Source organism: Octopus bimaculoides, chromosome 15 (genome assembly GCF_046866305.1).
Source record: "Octopus bimaculoides isolate indiv1 chromosome 15, ASM4686630v1, whole genome shotgun sequence".
In the NCBI taxonomy this organism is placed as follows: Eukaryota; Metazoa; Mollusca; class Cephalopoda; order Octopoda; family Octopodidae; genus Octopus; species Octopus bimaculoides.
This window is the reverse complement of record NC_142942.1, coordinates 28378936-28400421: the sequence shown is the minus strand read 5'-3', so window position 1 is coordinate 28400421 and position 21486 is coordinate 28378936. Positions and strand designations below refer to the sequence as shown.

The following is a 21486-nucleotide window of genomic DNA, read 5'->3' as shown; positions in this document are numbered from 1 at the left end:
TCATCGGGAAATATTACTGTGTTTAGAAAAAGGCAATAAGAAGAGTATCTGGCTTAAGGAAATCTACTTCTATAAATTGTGCTTGACCCATGAGAGTATGGAAAAGTGAATAGTAAAGTGATAATGAAAAACACACACACACACACATGTATTTAATACAGTTTCAGGTTCAGTTTCATTGTGCACAGCACCTAGGGCAGGTGTCTCTACTATAGTTCCTGGTTGACTAAAACCTTATGAGTGAATTTGGTAAGTGGAAACCTTATATACACACACACACATATACATGTATCTGAGTGTATCTTTGTGTTTGTCTCCATTCCTACAACTTGACAACCAGTGTCAGTTTGTTTCTATCCTTGTAACTTAGCAGTTTAGCAACAGATATTGATAGAATGAGTACCAGACTTATAAGACAAGTACTATAGGTGATTTGCTCAAATAAAATCCTTTAAAGCAGTGCCCCAGAATGGTTGCAACCCAATGATTGAAACAAGAGAAAGAAAAGAATAAAAAGGAAAAATATATGACTATATAATACACACATACAGATACATGCTGACAAGTTATTCAATGTTAACGGACAAAATATAAAACACTTAACTACTAATCAAACTTCTGTGCATATATTTTTGAAAACAAAATTTTAACAAATATTAATTTAATAGTTGTTATCAAAAATTTTAGTAATACCACTGGAACAAAGAAAGAGACAAACACATAGATTGATTTCAAAGTAAAAGATGAATAACGAGCCTGGTAGAGTTCCACAACCTCATTATACACCAAAGAGTAAAATTTGAAATTGCTAAAACGGAAAAATGTAACAAAAATTTCACAGGCTACATTACTTAAATTGTCTAAGTTGCTAATGTAGTAAATTGATAGCACAATAATAAATAAGTAGAGACTAAAATGGTTGAAAAAACCCCCCCAAAAAACAATAAGCAAGCAACCTATGACTGCAATCATGTATTCAAATAACTTAAAATTATTAACTCCTTAGACCTTTGATTCAAAGATACCTCACAACAATTAAATTCTGATATGTACTAATAATGGGATATCATGTGAAAGAAAAATGAGCCATATGTGACATTTTGTAATAATGCTCTTCTTTATTCATTAATATACTGAATTACCCTAAAAATGTCTTATACTAGCTAATTGACAAATATTTTACAAGATTTTTTTTAGTAATGTTTGGTATTAATTTTTGCGTAGAACAGATAGTTTTTATGATGTTCTGAAAATGAGAAAGGCATCTCTTTCAACACTAACCAGTATCAACAATTAATTTAGTAAATTTTCTTCAAAATACTGAGAAAAAAGTCTTCAATTGATCATATACAACTCATAAATTATAGGCATAAGCATCACTATATTTTCAAAGTAATTACTCTGAAACTATATGGCAGTAGGGGATTCAACCATACCATGTAGCACTCTGAATAGGTGTCTTTTGGGCAAACTAATGAATTATGAGTGAAATTTAGTATTTGTAAGTAAACCACAAAGAAGCCCAAGGAATATGTGTGTATCTACTTATGTTCCTATATGATAAAAAGTCAACTTAATCATTTGAGAAATAGATCACAAAAAGAATTAGCTAAAACTTTTGAAGGCAATTAGTATTTCTTATGTCAGTGACAGTGAAAATGTTTCAAACAAAAATAAGACATAGATGAATGGAAAATGCTGTAACTAATGAAAGTAAGTTTTCTTTAAATTGCTGTCTGCATTATTATTATTATTATTATTATTATTATTATTATTATATATATACATATAAAATACAATAAGATATAATAATATATTAACATATTAAGTACATTATAATATAGGTGGCCATAGCAATTAAAACCTAAAAGGTAAAATTAAAAAATGAGAGTGCTAAATAGCACCTGCAATTGCTAATGAACACATAAGAGGTGCAGCAATATCAAAGGCAGATTAACTACAAAGTTAGTCTTTGTATGTGGCAGATGTTCAGATGCAATAAACACTGTAAACAAACAGGAAACAACTTCTATCTCATTCCAGGGAGAAAAACTAGAGGTAGTTGATAGCTTCCGCTATCTGGGTGACCAAGTTAGTAGTGGGGGTGGGTGCGCTGAAAGTCTAACTGCTAGAATAAGAATAGCCTGGGCCAAGTTTAGAGAGCTCTTACCTCTGCTGGCGACAAAGGGACTCTCACTCAGGGTAAAAGGCAGACTGTATGACACATGTGTACGAACAGCCATGCTACATGGCAGTGAAACATGGGCTGTGACTGCTGAGGACATGCGTAAGCTCGCAAGGAATGAAGCCAGTATGCACCGCTGGATGTGTAATGTAAATGTGCATACCCGTCAGAGTGTAAGTATCTTGAGAGAAAAGCTGAACATAAGAAGCGTCAGTAGTGGTGTGCAAGAGAGACGATTGTGCTGGTTTAGACATGTGGTGAGAATGAATGAGGATAGCTGCGTGAAAAAGTGCCACTCCCTAACAGTTGAGGGAACCCGTGGAAGAGGTAGGCCCAGGAAGACCTGGGCTGAGGTGGTGAGGCAAGACCTTCGAACATTGGGCCTCACCGAGGCGATGACTACTGACCGAGACCTTTGGAAATGTGCTGTGCGTGAGAAGACCCGGCAAGCCAAGTGAGATCGTTGCCAGTGCCCCTGGACTGGCTCTTGTGTGGGTGGCACATAAGATGTACCATCCTGAGCGTGACCGTTGTCAGTACCGCCTGACTGGCCTTGTAGGGTTTTCGAGCGAGATCGTTGCCAGTGCCCCTGGACTGGCTCTTGTGCGGGTGGCACATAAAAGACACCATTTCAAGCGTGACCGTTTTCGTGTGGGTGACACGTAAAAGCACCCACTACACTCTCTGAGTGGTTGGCGTTAGGAAGGGCATCCAGCTGTAGAAACTCTGCCAAATTAGATTGGAGCCTGGTGTAGCCATCCGGTTGCACCAATCCTCAGTCAAATCGTCCAACCCATGCTAGCATGGAAAGCGGACGTTAAACGATGATGATGATGATGATGATGATGAGAGTTAAAATTTAACTCAAACAACCACACCGAAGCATGAACTAATGGGAAGCAGGATTTCTCTTTAACCCAGAGTAATTGTGGAAACTTCTGATGAGAAACAAGATCATATTACTCTTTTACTTGTTTCAGTCATTTGACTGTGGCCATGCTGGAGCACCACCTTTTTTAGTCGAGCAAATCGACTCCAGGACTTATTCTTTGTAAGCCTAGTACTTATTCTATCGGTCTCTTTTGCCGAACCACTAAGTTACAGAGTCGTAAATACACCAGCATCGGTTGTCAAGCGATGTTGGGGGAACAAACACAGACACACAAATATATATATGTATATACATATATACAACGGGCTTCTTTCAGTTTCCGTCTACCAAATCCACTCACAAGGCTTTGGTTGGCCCGAGGCTATAGTAGAAGACACTTGCCCAAGGTGCTACGCAGTGGGACTGAACCCAGGACCATGTGGTTCGTTAGCAAGCTACTTACCACACAGCCACTCCTACACCTATAAGGCAAAGTTGACTTCAGCGGGATTTAAACTCAGAATGTAGGGAGTCAGAAGAAATAACTCAAGTCATTCTATCTAACGCTTTAACGACTCGGCCAGTTTGATATTGAGCAAATTTTGAAATCACATGATAAAGTTTTATCAAACTATTTCATTCTCACCAAAGAATGCTGTTGTGGCTTGCTGCTCACAGTCCCAAATATTTCATGAGGTTTGTGCTTTTGTGTGGCTGTTCTCATTTCTAGCAATTGTAGGTGCTATTTTGCACCTATATATATATATACATACATATAAGAGGGATGACCACTAAATGGACATCACTTTTGCTAGAAGACCAGCTATGGTCTGACCACTAAGAAGAATGTTCTCAAGAAAATTCAACAAACACCAGAACGTAAGTGAGCAAGACAAATGAAAAGATACAAAATATAAAGAATTAATCATAGACCGGTTCTGTTGTTAACGAATTACTTACATAATTGTCTGCAACTCTTCAATATGGTCGTTCTTTTCAATATAATTGAAATATAATTTGCAGAACTATACATGAGACGTTCTGCAAATTATATTGAAAAGAACGACCATACTAAAGAGTTGCAGACAGTTACATAAGTAATTTGTTAACAACAAAACCGGTCTATGATTAATTCATTATATTTTGTATTTTTTCATTTGTCTTGCTCGCTTACGTTCTGTTTGCTGAATTTTCTTGAGAACATTCTTCTTAGTGGTCAGACTGTAGCTGATCTTCTAGCAAAAGGGATGTCCACTTAGTGGTCATCCCTCTTATATGTATGTAATATAAATTTTTTCTGAATCATCAGAGTTTTCAACTTGCTAGGTCACTGGTTTTAAATTGATATTAATCAAATTAATATTCAATTTGTCACCCTTATTTTTAAATTTATATATATATATATATATATATAATGTATTGATCCATGAGAGAAAATTCAACAAAGAAAATACTCCATCTGGTGAGAGATAAATATTTATTTAAAGGTCATAATACATGTATTAAACCACTACTAATAGTTTCATATGTTGAGAAAACTCAAACATATTCTTCAGGTGCAAATCACATATCATAACGAACTAAAGAAGTTGAATAATAGAAGAAACACAAAAAATAGAAAATGCAGACAGTAAACAACGGAAAATGAAAAGCAGAAACTAAAATGTAAAAAGGTAAAAGAGCTATCCTTCTTAGACCTTAAATGATAAGGCTGGAAAGATATCAAGTCAGTCAGGAATAGGCGGAATTTTCCAATTCTTCAAAATACATTTATACATATGCATGCAACAACTGAAAATTTCTGACCTGGAGTTCAATAGAGTTGGAGATCTTAGATCTGAACAGGATCTGTGCTCTTTCAGCCAAACAAAGTCTACGTTTATTTGATCCATTCACATAAGGTATGGATTTCTCAATTACTTTCTACATGCAGTGTTTCAGTCCATACATAGCAGCCAATTTAGTAGCTTTACTTATGTCCCTATGTCAGAAGGAGGCTATGTGATTGGCATAGTGATTTTTAAATTCACTTTCACATTATCCAATATAGGTCTTCTTATCAGTTGTATTAGTATTTAGGGTTGCAGTAACTTCCGCTTCATATATGATAGATGTAGTCATACGTTGTTGGTCAAGTGGACAGGATCCTGGGTTGCAACTGAATTCAGGCTCTTGGTATTGACCACATGTAATGATACTCTTCATACTGGGACAGCAGCTATATGACAATTTCACAGAATGCCTATTAAATATTTTTCTGTATCTGTGAGTGGCTGGAAAGTGTGTCTAGGAGAGACAAGAATCTTTTGCCAATGTTAGTTTTTATATCAAAGGAAAAGGGAGGGGTGAACTGAATAATTTTCCTTGGCCTATTTTTAGGTTTCTTATCTTGATTAATACTAGAGTGGTTACATACTATGTTATCTTTGATACCACTAGATCTATTATTAATATTTTGATTATTATAAGAACGATTACATATTAATTTATCTTTGAAGCCACTAGTGGCTAGAGTTTTGTTATAATAGGGGGCAGCGTTCTTGAAAATTTCTTTGGAAGAAGAGAGGTTAGACACTCTGTTACTAATATTAGCTATCAGGTTTTTAAATATTACGAGGGGGTACCCAAAGGTAACTGGAAACATTCTCTGTGGACAAAGCAGTCGTAGTTCAGACTTCTGCCACTAGAAGCCACTTGATGTAACCCTCAGGCATCAGCCTGCCAACCAGCAGTGTCATCCGAAGTTGAAAACAGCAGCTGAAACAGTTGTCATGCTTAAAACAGCTTACAAGGACGCTGCCATGAGCAAAACACAAGTTTATGAGTGGTTTCCCTGCTTTAGGAATGGTTACTTATTGGTTGAAAACCAACCTTGTTCAGGGTGACTGTTGACCTCCTGAATGGATGAAAACGTCACCAAAATTTCATGAACTGTTCTTGGGGGACTGTCACCGAACAATTGATGAACTTGTTGATATGACCGGTGTGTGTCCTGGTGTTTCTGCCAACAAATTTTGAGCAAGGAATTGCAAATGAAAAGAGTTGAAGCAAAATTTGTGCCTTGCTATCTCATGGAAGATCAAAAACAGTCATGACTAAATGCGTACTGTGAACTGAAAGAATAGTTGGAAGGTGATCCGAACCTTTTTCCAAAGGTCATCACTGGTGATGAAAGCTGTTGTTATGGTTACAACAAGGCGGCAATCAAGTCAATGGAATCATTTAATGTCACCATACCCCAAAACAGCACATCAAGTGAAGTCTACAGTCAAGACAATGCTTATTAGTTTCATTGATGCAAAAGGAATTGTCCACACACAATTTGTTCTTCCTGGTCAAACTGTTAACCAGACATTTCACTTGGAAATTCTGAAGCATTTGTGAGATACTGTGAGATGAAAATGCCCTGGCAGTGGGGAGTAGTGGTTTCATAACGACAGTGCACCTGTGCACACTGCGTTGAGTGCGAGACAGTTTCTGACCAAACATGGCATGACACCGCTTACCCACCTTCCCTATTCACCTGATCTTGCTCTCTGCAACTTTTTTTTTTGTTCCTCCGAATGAAAGAATTCCTCAAAGGAAAACATTTTGCAGATGCAGAAGGTGAAGAAAAAAACGACAGAGGCATTTAAAGGCATCACTTCGCAAGAGTTCCAGCGTTGCTTTGAACAGTGAGAAATGTGTCTGGATCGATGCATTACTTCAAATAAAGAATATTTTGAAGGTGATAAAAGTGTAAACATGTAAAACTAAGTGAATAAAATAATATAGCAAAATTCCAATTTGTTTTGGGTACCCCCTTGTATGTATGTATGTATGTATGTATGTATATATATATATATATATATATATATATATATATATATATGTGTGTGTGTGTGTGTATATATATATATGCGTGAGAAGACCCGGCAAGCCAAGTAAGATCGTTGCCAGTGCCCCTGGACTGGCTCTTGTGTGGGTGGCACATGAGATGCACCATTTTGAGCGTGGCCGTTGCCAGTACCGCCTGACTGGCTCCCGTAGGATTTTCGAGTGAGATCGTTGCCAGTGCCCCTGGACTGGCTTGTGCGGGTGGTACATAAAAGACACCATTTCAAGCGTGGCCGTTTTCGTGCGGGTGACACGTAGAAGCACCCACTACACTCTCTGAGTGGTTGGCGTTAGGAAGGGCATCCACCTGTAGAAACTCTGCCAAATTAGATTGGAGCCTGGTGTTGCCATCCGGTTTCACCAGCCCTCAGTCAAATCGTCCAACCCATGCTAGCATGGAAAGCGGACGTTAAACGATGATGATGATATATATATATATATCATCATTATTGTATAATGCCTGCTTTACATCCTGGCATGGTTTGGATGGTTTGACTAAGAACTAGCAAGCCAGTTGGCTGCACCAGGCTCCAATCTGATTTGGCAAGGTTTCTACAGCTGGATGCCCAACGTAATGCCAACCATTCCAAGAATGTAGTGGGTACTTTTTACGTGCCAGTTGGGTGGCACTGACATCATCCCCACTTTGATGGTGTTTTTTATGTGTTACAACTATGATTTCACTCGGTTCAACAGGTCTTCACAAGCATACCATATCACCCAACGATTGAAGGGTGCTTTTAAATGGGCCAGTTATGTGACACTGGCATTAGCCACAACTGTGATCTCACTTGGCTTGCTGGGTCTTCTCAAACATGGCATATCTCCAAAGGTTTTGGTTGCTTGTCGTTGCCTCTGTGAGGCCCAGCATTCAATGGTTGTACTTCACCACCTCATCCCATATCTTCCTGGGTCGACGTCTTCCACAGGTTCCCTCCACTGTTAGGGTGTGACACTTCTTCACACAAATGTCCTCATCCATACGCATCACATGACCATATCAGCAGTCATCTCTCTTGCACACATCTGATGCTTCTTATGTCCAAGTTTTCTCTCAGGGTGCTTATACTCTTTGACATTACACATCCAGCAGAGCATACTAGCTTCATTTCTTTCAAGCCTACGCATGTCTTCAGCAGTCACAGCTGTTCACATAAAGGCATCATACAGTCTACCTTTCACTCTGAGCGAGAGGCCCTTTGTTACCAGCAGAGGTAGGAGTTCTCTGAACTTTGCCCAACCTATTCTTCTACTAGTAGTTATGCTCTCAGAGTATTCACTCCCTGCTACTAACTTGGTCGCCTAGGTAACAGAAGCTATCAACTACTTCTAGTTTTTCCCCCTGGCATGTGATGGAATCTGTTTTCTGTACATTTTCGGTGTTTATTGCACCTGTGCATCTTCCACACATAAAAACTATCTTCCCAGTTAGCCTTCCTTTGATATTGCTGCACTGCTTATGCGTCCATAGCTTACACAGGGTACATCTTATGAAGCTTCTACCTACGCTTTTTCTACAGATTGAAAAGGGCCATCTACCTGATGGGATTTATGATTTGTCTGCCTTCCTACTTACTAAGACTTTGGTTTTTGCTATTTGATACCTCTGTAATTATTTCAGGGTGACTGTTGACCTCCTGAATGGATGAAAACGTCACCAAAATTTCATGAACTGATCTTGTAAGGCCCTTCGATTCTAGACATTGCTTCCACACCTGAAACTTCTTCTCTAGTTCAGGTAGTGACCCAGCCATTAGAGCAAGGTCATCAGCATAGAGGAGCTCCCAGGAGCAGCCGGTCTTGAATAGCTGCTATTGCCTGGCAGACTATGATGAACAAGAGGGTGTTGAGGATTGATCCTTTGTGAATCTCGCTACACTCATTGCCAACCCTCACCTTACTGACAGCATCCTTGTACATGGCTTGTACAGCTCTCACCAACAACTCACCTGTCCCTAGTTTCCACATTAACCACCACATAAGGTGGTTATAAGGAGCCCTGTCAAAGGAGTTTTCCATGTCAACAAAAGCCAAGTACAAAAGTTTATCTCTTTCATCATCTGATCCAGCAATTTGATACCTCTGTAATTATTTCTAAGGTGTCACCTTTACCTTTGTAGCAGTTGACCATGGTGCTGCTACACCAGTCATTGGGTATGATTCCTTCGTGTATCACCTGGTTCGTAATACGGGTGACTAGGCTATAACCGACATTGCCAGATATTTTGAGCATCTCTGCAGTGATTCCTGATGGGCCAGGGGCTTTCCCTGTCTTCATACCCTTAATTGCTTTATATACCAAGATACTGTCAATTCGGATAGCTGGTCCCTCTTTTGGGTCAACATTTAGCAGACTCTCTCCCATTCATTTTCTTCATTTAGCAACCTTTCATAGTGGCATCTCCAACCCTCTCTCTTTGTAGCATCATTAAATGCAAGTGAGCCATCATCCATGCAGACACATTTCTCTCACACACTGTCTTGCAATCCAAAACACTTCAAGTCTATGATCCTCACGACACAGAACATTGGCAAACTTCCTCTTACCTGCTTTCCCTCTGGCTAAGTAAACCTGTCTCCTAGCTTCCCTTCTGGCTATCTGATACAGTTCACTGCTACCACCACACTTCCAGTCCTTTCATACCTGTTTCTTTTCTGTAATGGCCTTGTCATCTACATTGTTCCACCATCATATCACCTTAGGTTGAGAGGGGACTTAGCACCAGCCACAGATCTGGTCAGTAGCCCTCAACAGGTTGTTCCATAGGAATCTCCAGTTGTCCTCCACGTTATGTGATACTATATCCTCCTGTTTTTTGTCAAAAGCTTCAAGTAATACGTCTCTTAATCTCTGTTCATTCAGAGGATATATATATATATATCATCATCATCATATAACAATTATAAACCCTGAGTGGTTCTCTCCTTCTCTTACTCCAAAAGCAACTGTAGGTGGTAGCAGCAACATTCACCAGTCAAATTAAACACACATTAATGTGTGAGAGTGGAAATTGATATTATTGAAAAACACTAAGCAGTAAGATGGAAGACAAAGTTCTAGATAAAGTTGGAAACAAAAGTAGCATCACATGAAAAAGAACTTGCAAAAATTACTCAAAGTAAGTGATAAAATTGGCTGAAGCCCTTGCCAGATGTGTACAGCTTATTCTAAACATGGCCAGATATCATGATTTCATGTATTTTGTATTCAAAATTTTACAAAGCTCTATTTTTATGTATAATCAAATTTTATAGTTCCTTTTATATTTAATTTACTGTTTATTTGTTATTTTCATTACATTTTATTAATATTCAGATTTTATGAAATGTTAAATATTATTGTGAACTAAACAAAAATATTTTCACAACACCTAAATTATTTATAAATACTTATCTATCTTTATTTGAAAAGGTATTCAAGTCTGCTCTAGACATAAGATAGCTTATCTTGCTATGCACTACAAGGAGAAATGTCACAAGTCATGGTTAAAGTCAGAATAAAAGTGCCAACAATCCTTTCCACCTACTAGTTCTAACTTAATGGTTCACAAAGTAAAACTGGCTTCACATTTTCATAAATCTGTAAATTATATAAAAATCTTTAATTAATAGAATAGCTAGACAAAGGATACAAGAAAAATTTTGTAATTCTTGATAACGGTATCCAATAATTTGGACAAGTCTTTTCTTTGCTAATTGTTGTTGTTGCTGTGTTGATACTTTCTCTAAATCTGCAACACCAGAGTACTGTAAAATACAAGTAAAAATACCCATGTATTAGCAAAAACAGATCAACAGCAGAAATGCATATAACAATGAATCAAAATTTCCATTTCAACATCAATTGACTTATTGGGTCAAGTTAAAGAGTTTGTTAACCAGCCTTAATGATGGTAGGGTTTTGCACCACAAAGAGATCTTTTTTAGCCACAATAACTTGTATACATTGACAAGTTACTGTAGATGTCTCCAAAATCCTGCCACCAAGAAAGTGCGACCATGACATGAAACCCAGTTGTGCAAGGTTTCAAATTCCTAGCTAAGACTAAAGAGCATCATTACTTAAAGTGACAATGGTTAAAGTGTAAACTTTATAATAAATCCAGAGTAGAGTTCCTAAGGTAGTTTTGTGTTTTCACTTGTCTGGCAATTCCTGCTATCAAATTGATGTCACGTGTACTGCTCTGTCTTGCATTCTGTAGAGGTAAGTTCAGTGCCACTGTGAAAGGCAGCAGTAACAGTTTGGAAAGCGGTTGCCCTCCCATATTGGATTGCAGCTCAAATCCTAATTAGCATTGTAAAACTCAATTGTCTCAATATAGATGGATGCCAAATAGAGAATATAATGTACTAAAACATTCAGTTTCTATAACAACAAGCTACTGCGAGGAACTAACAGTTTGGTATAAGTAATTATAGTTCTTTCATGTTATACACGAAAATATTATGATTCTGAATTATGTCTAAAACTAGACATTATTATACTCTTTTACTTGTTTCAGTCATTTGACTGTGGCCATGCTGGTGCACCGCCTTTAGTCGAGCAAAGTGACCTCAGGACTTATTCTTTGTAAGCCTAGTACTTATTCTATCAGTCTCTTTTGCTGAGCTGCTAAGTTACAGGGATGTAAACACACCAGCATCGGATGTCAAGCGATGTTGGGGGGACAAACACAGACACACACATATACATACATATATATATATACATACATATATATATATATATATATATATATATATATATATATATATATATATATATATATATATGTATGTATATATACCTGACGGGCTTCTTTCAGTTTCCGTCTACCAAATCTACTCACAAGGCTTTGGTTGGCCTGAAGCTATAGTAGAAGACACTTGCCCAAGGTGCCACGCAGTGGGACTGAACCCGGAACCATGTGGTTGGTAAGCAAGCTACTTACCACACAGCCACTCCTACGCCTATGTTCGTTCATCATCATTTAAATGATGATGTTCATCATCATTTAATGTCCCTTATCCTCGCTGGCATAGGTAGCTGGTTTGGCATGAATTAACAAGCTAAAAGGATGTGCCAAGCACCAATGTTGGATTTGGAATAGTTTCTAAAGTTGGATGTCTTTCCTAATGCCAGCCACTTCACAGAGTGTATTGGGTGCTTTTTTTTCGTGGTACCATCACTGGTGGGGTCACCAAACACCCACAAGACAAGATTCTACAACTAAGTATTGAGGGATATAAAGGTGTGTGTGTTTGGTAGGAGCTGATAGTTTACCAAAGGTGAATACGTGGCTTCCTCATCTGGAAAGAGAGAACAATGTGAGATTACGGTACAAGGTGAGTATGAAAGACAGAATAGGAAACAGGAACAGAAAATGTGGGTGGGTAGGTAAGTTGCACTAGAGTGAAAAGTGTGACAGATGATGAAAGATTGAAACTGAGTTGAATGTAGTGAATATCAGATTAAGGGAGGGGAAGTGAAGGCAAGAAATAGGATTGGGTCAGGTAGGAGGTGATAAAGAACAGTAGTAAGGATAAAATATACAGCATGTCATCATTCGTCATGGACCTCTATCATCTTCAAGAGATTTGCCATTGAGGTCAGTCTTCACCTATTTCATCCTATGGCTTCTATGTTCTCATCCACCCACATCACATGACCACACCAGTGTAGTCTTCTCTCTATAACACATCAGACTTTGCCATACATGCAGAATGATATTGCATGTCCACCAGAGCATGTTAGCTTCATCTCTTCCTTTCTCCACATCCTCAGTATTGACAGCCCAGCTTCACAAGAGAGAGGGGGAGGGAGAGAGAGGGAGAGAGAGAGAGAGAGAGAGAGAGAGAGAGAGAGAGAGAGAGAGAGAGAGAGAGAGAGAGAGAGAGAGAGAGAGAGGGGGGGGGACGTTTTGTTACCAACAAAGATAATAGCTCTCAGAACTTTCTCCATCCTATTCTTATTCCTGCAACGTAACTTTCAAAGCATCATTCTCCTTTGTTGAGATGGATTTCTCAATAACCCTAACCCTTCACCTGCTTCCAAGTGATGTTTTCATGGAAGATTGGAAATGAGGGACACTGCTTGAATGAGTGATACTTGTATACAACAATGGCATGAAGCTAAGGGGCAAGGAGACAGTAGCAAACATACACAGATCATCATCGTTTAATGTCCGCATTCCATGCTAGCATGGGTTGGACGATTTGACTGAGGACTGGTGAAACCAGATGGCTACACCAGGCTCCAATCTGATTTGGCAGAGTTTCTACAGCTGGATGCCTTTCCTAACGCCAACCACTCAGAGAGTGTAGAGGGTGCTTTTACTTGCCACCGGCACGAAGGCCAGTCAGACGGTACTGGCAACGGCCATGCTCAAAATGGTGTATTTTATGTGCCACCCGCACAAGAGCCAGTCTAGGGGCACTGGCAACGATCTCGCTCGAAAGTTCTTACACATGCCGCGGGCACAAGTGCCAGAAAGGCGACGCTGGGCACAGGTGCCATCACAATTTCGCTTTCACTTGCCCCAATAAGTCTTCGCAAGCTGAGTTTCGTGTCCAATGATGGAGACGACGTTGGCATGGGTGCCAGACATCAAATTTAACTCGATTTCAATTTCACTTGCCTCAACAGGTCTCGCAAGTGGAGTTTAGTGTCCATTGAAGGAAGGAAGGTATGCATAAGTACACTGGCTGAGGCCTTAGATTTAGGTCTCACTTGGCTTGCCGGTCTTCTCACGCACAGCATATTTCCAATTGGCAGAATTTCTACAGCTAGATGCCCTTCCTAACGCTGACCACTCAGAGAGTGTAGTGAGGGCTTTTACGTGCCACCGGCATGAAGGCCAGTCAGGTGGTACTGGCAATGGCCACACTCAAAATGGTGTATTTTATGTGCTACCCGCACAAGAGCCAGTCCAGGGGCACTGGCAACGATCTCTCTCGAAAGTCCTTACACATGCCGCGAGCACAAGTGCCAGAAAGGCGACGCTGGGCACAGGTACCTTCACGATTTCGTTTTCCCCAATAAGTCTTCGCAAGCTGAGTTTCGTGTCTAATGAAGGAGACAACGTTGGCATGGGTGCCAGTCGTCGAATTTAACTCAATTTCGATTTCACTTGCCTCAACAGGTCTTCGCAAGTGGAGTTTAGTGTACAATTTACTCGATTTCGATTTCACTTGAGACGACGTTGGCATAGGTGCCAGTCGTCAAATTTAACTCAATTTCGATTTCACTTGCCTCAACAGGTCTTCGCAAGTGGAGTTTAGTGTACAATTTACTCGATTTCGATTTCACTTGAGACGACGTTGGCATAGGTGCCAGTCGTCAAATTTAACTCGATTTCGATTTCACTTGTTTCAACAGGTCTTCGCAAGTGGAGTTTAGTGTCCAATTTAACTCGATTTCGATTTCACTTGCCTCAACAGGTCTTCACAAGTGGAGTTTAGTGTCCAATGTAGGAAGGTATGCATAAGTGGACTGGCTGAAGCCTTAGATTTAGGTCTCACTTGGCTTGCCAGGTCTTCTCATGCACAGCATTTAGCAGAGTTTCTACAGCTGGATACCCTTCCTAACGCCAACCACTCAGAGAGTGTAGTGGGTGCTTTTACGTGCCATTGGCACGAAGGCCAGTCAGGCGGTACTGGCAACGGCCACGCTCAAAATGGTGTATTTTATGTGCCACCCGCACAAGAGCCAGTCTAGGGGCACTGGCAACAATCTCACTCGAAAGTCCTTACACATGCTGCGGGCACAAGTGCTAGAAAGGCAACGCTGGGCACAGGTGCCATCATGATTTCGATTTTGCTTGCCCGAATAAGTCTTCGCAAGCTGAGTCTCGTGTCCAATGAAAGAGACGACGTTGGCATGGGTGCCAGTTGTCAAATTTGACTCGATTTTGATTTCGATTTCACTTGCCTCAACCGGTCTTCGCAAGTGGAGTTTAGTGTCCAATTTAACTCGATTTCGATTTTGAAAAGAAAGTTAGGTTTCATTTCAAGATGGAAAAAAACAACAAATGTTGCTTTGGTCTTAATTGATATATTCAACTCCTTAGCATTTAAACTGGCTATATCTGGCCCAAATATTCTACCTGTTTTATGTTTAAAATGGCCAGATCTGGCCTCTCACACCTACTCTACAATGTCATTTTAAAAATAAAGAATCTGCATGTGTGCTCTTGTGTTTATGTGTTCCTGTGTATCTGTGTGCACGAGTCAGCACATGTAGTTGAGTGTTCTTGTGTGTGTGTACTGGAATTGTTCATAATTAAATGTATTATTTGCATGGATTTCCTTGTATCCTGTTGTCATTCTAATAATACCCTATACACATGGATGTGAATGGTTGAATACTGAAATTGTTCATAATTACATCTATTTATTTTTATAGATTTCCTTGTATCCTGCTGTCATTCTAACCCTATTATATGTGTGTAAACGTGCTATTCTGAATAAGTTAAGAAATGTAACAAGTTAAAATGTAAATATAATTATAAGTTTTCACCATATATTGACTATGGAAAATAGACTGATATTAGGCCCCTGAAAGAAAAAAATGGGTATTAATATGCCTATCTATACTTGCATGCACATACCCACCTCCACACATATGTATATATATTGTGTGGCTAGTGGTAGTGATGTTGTGGTTCTACTACCTATTAAGTATCATTTTTATTCAGTACTAGCAGAAATACCCAGTGTTGCTCGGGATTAAAACGGCATAGTTTGCATATATATATATATATATATATATATATATATATATATATATATATAAATAAGGATAAGATCGGTATTTAAAATATTGATCTTATCAAGTTTAATTTTAAATAATTTATATATATATATATATATATATATTTCATTCATGTTGAAACAAGTAATACAGGAAAGTGCAGCATTGACAACAAGACATTTGTGGAGTTTAGCACACCAATTTGGACAGAATAATCATTTTTATAAGAATGGGATGGATCATATCTGAAAGCAGCTCCAGATGTTGTGAAGAATGAATTTGTACGTGGTCTGTTTTGGAGAGCTATTCTATTGGACCTTTGTATAATCTGCCATGCTAAACGTTTTAATGATTCAGTATTAAATGCTGCAGTGTGCCTTTGCTGATCTTGGGAAAGTCTCATCTCCCTTGTCTTGGGACTCCATCAAAATCTCCTCTCCCTTCTCTTTTGAGACTGTATTTGATGTACTGCAGCATGTGTTTGATGATCTTTGGAAAGAGACATATCCCTTCTGTATTGAGACTCCATCTGACATGCTGCAGCATGCCTTTGCTGATGCTGAGAAAGTTTCATGTCCCTTATCTCTTGAAACTCTCAGCTTCGTTTTTCTGCACTCCTTACTTTATAGGTGTTTCTGGAGAGATTACATTTTTCCTTTGGTGGAGTATTTCTTTTCAATATTTTAAACAAAAAATTATACATTAAGCTCTATTTTTGTAAGCAGTTGTATGTATGTAGCATGTCTATATTTTTGTGTGCAGTGTAAAGTAACCAAATATAAGCAAATTGTAAATACCTTGCAACTGCTGCAATAATTATGAACTGTTAATGGAACAGTAGATGTGTATTTTTATATAACTTGGACCTTCTACGTAATTGTTTTTTGTCAAGAGTTTGTATAGATGTATGTATGTGTTTAATAACGTAGGTAAAGGGCACACAAATACATACACACACTCAGACACATATACATTCATATAAAAAATGTGATGATATGCACACATACAAGCATACATTCACGCATGTCAGTTGTCACACATATATGTATGTGTACATGTGTGTGTGTTTAATAATGTACCTAATGTGAAAACACACTCATACACCCACACACACTCAGAGACACATACACACTTATATATGTGATGCTGTTGTTGTCATGGTTTGAAATGTTCTTTAGTATCTCGTATACGTCGAACATGTAAATACACACACAAAATTGAAAGAATAAAAGTGAAGCAATATTACACAATGGTTTTCGATAGAGGGAGAAATGTAAATAGCACTGGTCTACAAGATTTTTGGTGTTTAGGAAATAGACATCAATCTTGCTTGTACACAATCGGTCTCCTGAATCCAAATACAACTGTCTTTTTGACCTATCAGATCTAGTTTTTAAGTTATTGAACATTCCTATAGTCATTATATATGTGTGTACATCCAGTACACAGTGTTCATTACCTTATTCTAAGTTTTTTTCTTTTTCCATACTTGTGGAATAGAAAATAGAGAATGAATAGAATAGAAAATGAGTAAGATGTTCTCTTCAAGAAAGTGTTGCGATAATTCTCCAAATGCGTTTTGTAATGTTTGTGGAGAATACACATACCTGAAAATCGAAAAAATATCACTGATTTTGTTGAAAGAGTGTATATGGCATATTTTGAGGTCAAGCTGGGAGACTAAGATAAATATTGGGCACCACATAGCGTCTGCAATGTACTGGACATTTGCGACAATGGACTAAAGGGACAAGAAAAAGTATGAGGTTAGCTATACCAATGGTATGGCGGGTGCCCTATAATCACATGGACAACTGTTATTTTTGTAACCTAAATTTGAAGGGTATTAACGGGAAAAATCGACAAACACTTGTCTATCCTAATCTTGCCTCTGCTATTAGACTAGTTCCACACAGTCTTCCCTGTCTTCAATGTCTTGCCTCAGATAATTTTACCCTCAACCAAAGAAGATTAATCACCTGAAGATGACACTAGAGATCAAGACTTTTCAGTTGAGAGTTTACCTCAGCTATTCTCCCAGGTAGAGCTGAATGATCTGGTTTGTGACTTGAACCTCCCCCAAAATTCTGCAGAACTGTTGGCTTCCCAGCTGAAAGCGAAGAATCTTCTAGAAAATGGTGTCTGTATAACCTTTTATCTGAGTCAGCATGAAGAGTTCCTTTCTTTCTTCACAAAAGAGAAGAGCTGGTTTACTGCAGAGATGTCAGTGGGCTTCTTGATAAACTTGCCATTGAGGAATACAAACCAGAGGAATGGCGTCTTTACATAGACAGCTCTAAGCGCAGTTTAAAATGTGCATTGTTGCACAATGGAAATGTGTATGGCTCTGTTCCATTCAGCCACTCAATAACTCTGAAGGAAAAATATGAAGAAATTAAATTGTTTTTAGAGAAGATACTGCATCACGATCAAAAATAGGACATCTGTGTTGACTTTAAAAATGTTGAATTTTCTCATGGGACAGCAATTTAGTTATACCAAATACCTATGCTTTCTTTGCATGTGGGACAGTAAAGACTGAGTAAACCACTATGTTAAGAAAGACTGGCCACCTCAAACAATTATGACTCCATGTAAAGCTGCCAATATATTGGAAGAATCTTTAATTGAGCAAGATAAGAGCATTTTCCCCACTTTGCACATCAAACTTGGATTGATCAAGCAATTCGTCAAAGCTCTTGAGAAAAATGGTGAGTGCTTCAAGTATATCTGCAATATATTTCCAGACTTGATGACTGAAAAACTTAAAGCAGAGATTTTTGATGGACCCATAAGCTCTTGGAAGACACAAATTTCATGAGAACGATGAGCAAAAATGAAGCATCAGCTTTGCTAGCTTTTGCAGAAGTAGTGCAAAATTTCCTTGGGAAACACATAAGTGAAAACTATAAAGACCTTGTTACCAATTTGATATCAACTTTTTGTGATATTGGCGTGAATATGAGCATCAAAATGCATTATCTTTTTAGTCACCTTGATCATTTTCCTGAAAATCTCGGAGATGTTAGCGATGAACAAGGTGAAAGTTACCATCAGGACATCGAGGAGATGGAAACTCGGTACCAAGGATATTGGGATGCTGTGATGATAGCAGACAATAGCTGGTGTTTAAAATGTTATACTCCTGTTGCTCAACATTCATGGTGCACAAAGAAGCGTAAATTTATTCTTTGAATTTTCTGTTAAAAATCTTTGCCAATGTGCGTTTTCAATTTTCAATTTTTATCTGTACTTTGTTTTGTTTTCTGTTACACTCTTTTTATTGATTCATATTATATGCCTCTTGTATGAATAAAATACTTACTCTATCAGGTCTAGTCAGAAAACTAGACCTGATAGAGAAAAACTGAAGTTATTTCTGAATTTAGCAGGCAAAATCACTTGAGAATTCATTGAAATATTCCAGGCACCAGACAAAAACATTTTTTTGTTGCCCATTGTAGTGTATTTAAATAGATGGAGTGCAGAAAATTTAAAATAAGCAAAGTAGTGTTGTAGGGAGAACATACAAATAGCGTGAAGATAAAGGTATTTACGCACAACAAAATTGAAATACACTGAAGTCAATTTTGAGAGAGAGAGAGAGAGAGAGAGAGAGAAACAGATATCTGTATATGTGAAAGTGAGAAAAAGAGATAAATAGAGAGAGAGAAAGAGAAGGGAGAGAATCGCTTGAAAACTGCAGAAGCAAAATGGAGAGAATAGGTTGAAAACTGCAGTTTTTTCAGAAAACCCATGTGAAAACCATTTTTTCAAGGTCGGTTTGTTGCATTACACAGGAGCTCTGGGCAAAATGTTATAGTCCATGACCATCCATGGGCACATAAGTAATGTGTGTAGAGTTTGGTGAAAAGCAGTTGAAAACTGTAAAAATGCATATGTATTACACACAGAGAGACATCCTTTGCTTATATATATATCATCATCATCATCATCATCATCGTTTAACGTCCGCTTTCCATGCTAGCATGGGTTGGACGATTTGACTGAGGACTGGTGAAACCGGATGGCAACACCAGGCTCCAATCTAATTTGGCAGAGTTTCTACAGCTGGATGCCCTTCCTAACACCAACCACTCAGAGAGTGTAGTGGGTGCTTTTACGTGTCACCCGCACGAAAACGGCCACGCTTGAAATGGCAACGATCTCGCTCGAAAATCCTACGGGAGCCAGTCAGGCGGTACTGGCAACGGCCATGCTCAAAATGGTGCATCTCATGTGCCACCCGCACAAGAGCCAGTCCAGGGGCACTGGCAACGATCTTACTTGGCTTGCCGGGTCTTCTCACGCACAGCACATCTCCAAAGGTCTCGGTCAGTAGTCATCGCCTCGGTGAGGCCCAATGTACGAAGGTCTTGCCTCACCACCTCAGCCCAGGTCTTCCTGGGCCTACCTCTTCCACGGGTTCCCTCAACTGTTAGGGTGTGGCACTTTTTCCCGCAGCTATCCCCATCCATTCTCACCACATGTCCATACCAGCGCAATCGTCTCTCTTGCACACCACAACTGATGCTTCTATTGTTCAGCTTTTCTCTCAAGATACTTACACTCTGACGGGTATTCACATTGACATTACACATCCAACGGAGCATACTGGCTTCATTCCTTGCGAGCTTACGTATGTCCTCAGCAGTTACAGCCCATGTTTCACTGCCATGTAGCATGGCTGTTCGTACGCATGCGTCATACAGTCTGCCTTTTACTCTGAGTGAGAGTCCCTTTGTCACCAGCAGGGGTAAGAGCTCTCTAAACTTTGCCCAGGCTATTCTTATTCTAGCAGCTACACTTTCAGCACACCCACCCCCACTACTAACTTGGTCGCCCAGATAGCAGAAGCTATCGACTACCTCTAGTTTTTCACCCTGGAATGAGATAGAAGTTGTTTCCTGTTTGTTTACAGTCTTTATTGCACCTGAACATCTGCCACAAACAAAAACTAACTTCCTAGTTAACCTGCCTTTGATGTTGCTGCACCTCTTATGTGTCCATAGCTTGCACCGGGTACATCTTATAGAGTTACTACCTACTCCTTTTCTACATACCTGAAGGGGTTTGTGTTTTATCTACCTTCCTACTTATTAGGATTTTGGTTTTAGCTAGGTTGACTCTAAGGCCCTTCGATTCTAGTCCTTGCTTCCACACCTGAAACTTCTCCTCTAGTTCTGATAGTGACTCCGCAATTAGGGCAAGGTCATCAGCATAGAGGAGCTCCCAGGGGCAACCTGTCTTGAACTCCTCTGTGATTGCCTGGAGGACTATGATAAATAAGAGGGGGCTGAGGACGGAACCTTGGTGGACCCCTATCTCTACCCGGAATTCATTGCTGTACTCATTTCCAACCCTCACCTTACTGGCAGCATCTCTGTACATGGCTCGCACAACTCTCACTAACCATTCTTCTATCCCAAGTTTCCTCATTGACCACCAGATAAGGGATCGGGGGACCCTGTCAAAGGCTTTCTCCATGTCAACGAAAGCCAGGTACAGAGGTTTATCCTTAGCTAGGTATTTCTCCTGCAGCTGTCTCACTAGAAATAAGGCATCAGTAGTGCTTTTATCTGGCACGAACCCAAACTGCATCTCATCTAAATTGATTCGCTTCCTAATTAGTTGGGCTATGACCCTCTCTGTAACTTTCATAACCTGATCTAACAGCAAGTCAAATGGAGAGAATCAGCTAGAAATTGCAGTTTATACAGAAAAAACAATCAGCTAGAAATTGCAGTTTTTACAGAAAAAACAATGTGGAAAACCTGGTCAGTTTCTTGCATTTTGCAGGAGCTCTGGCAAAATGCTATAGTC

General features: G+C 39.2%; 1 protein-coding gene across 1 annotated transcript in view; it reads right to left on the bottom strand.

Moving 5' to 3' along the window:
* The window catches only part of LOC106881660 (nuclear pore complex protein Nup205), a 348272-nt gene that overhangs the window by 7694 nt on the left and 319092 nt on the right, over positions 1 to 21486 (bottom strand). Inside the window, exon 38 of the mRNA XM_089363638.1 lies at positions 10565 to 10679. Coding sequence (XP_089219764.1) covers positions 10565 to 10679 — 115 coding nt within the window. The remainder of the gene's footprint in view (positions 1 to 10564; positions 10680 to 21486) is intronic.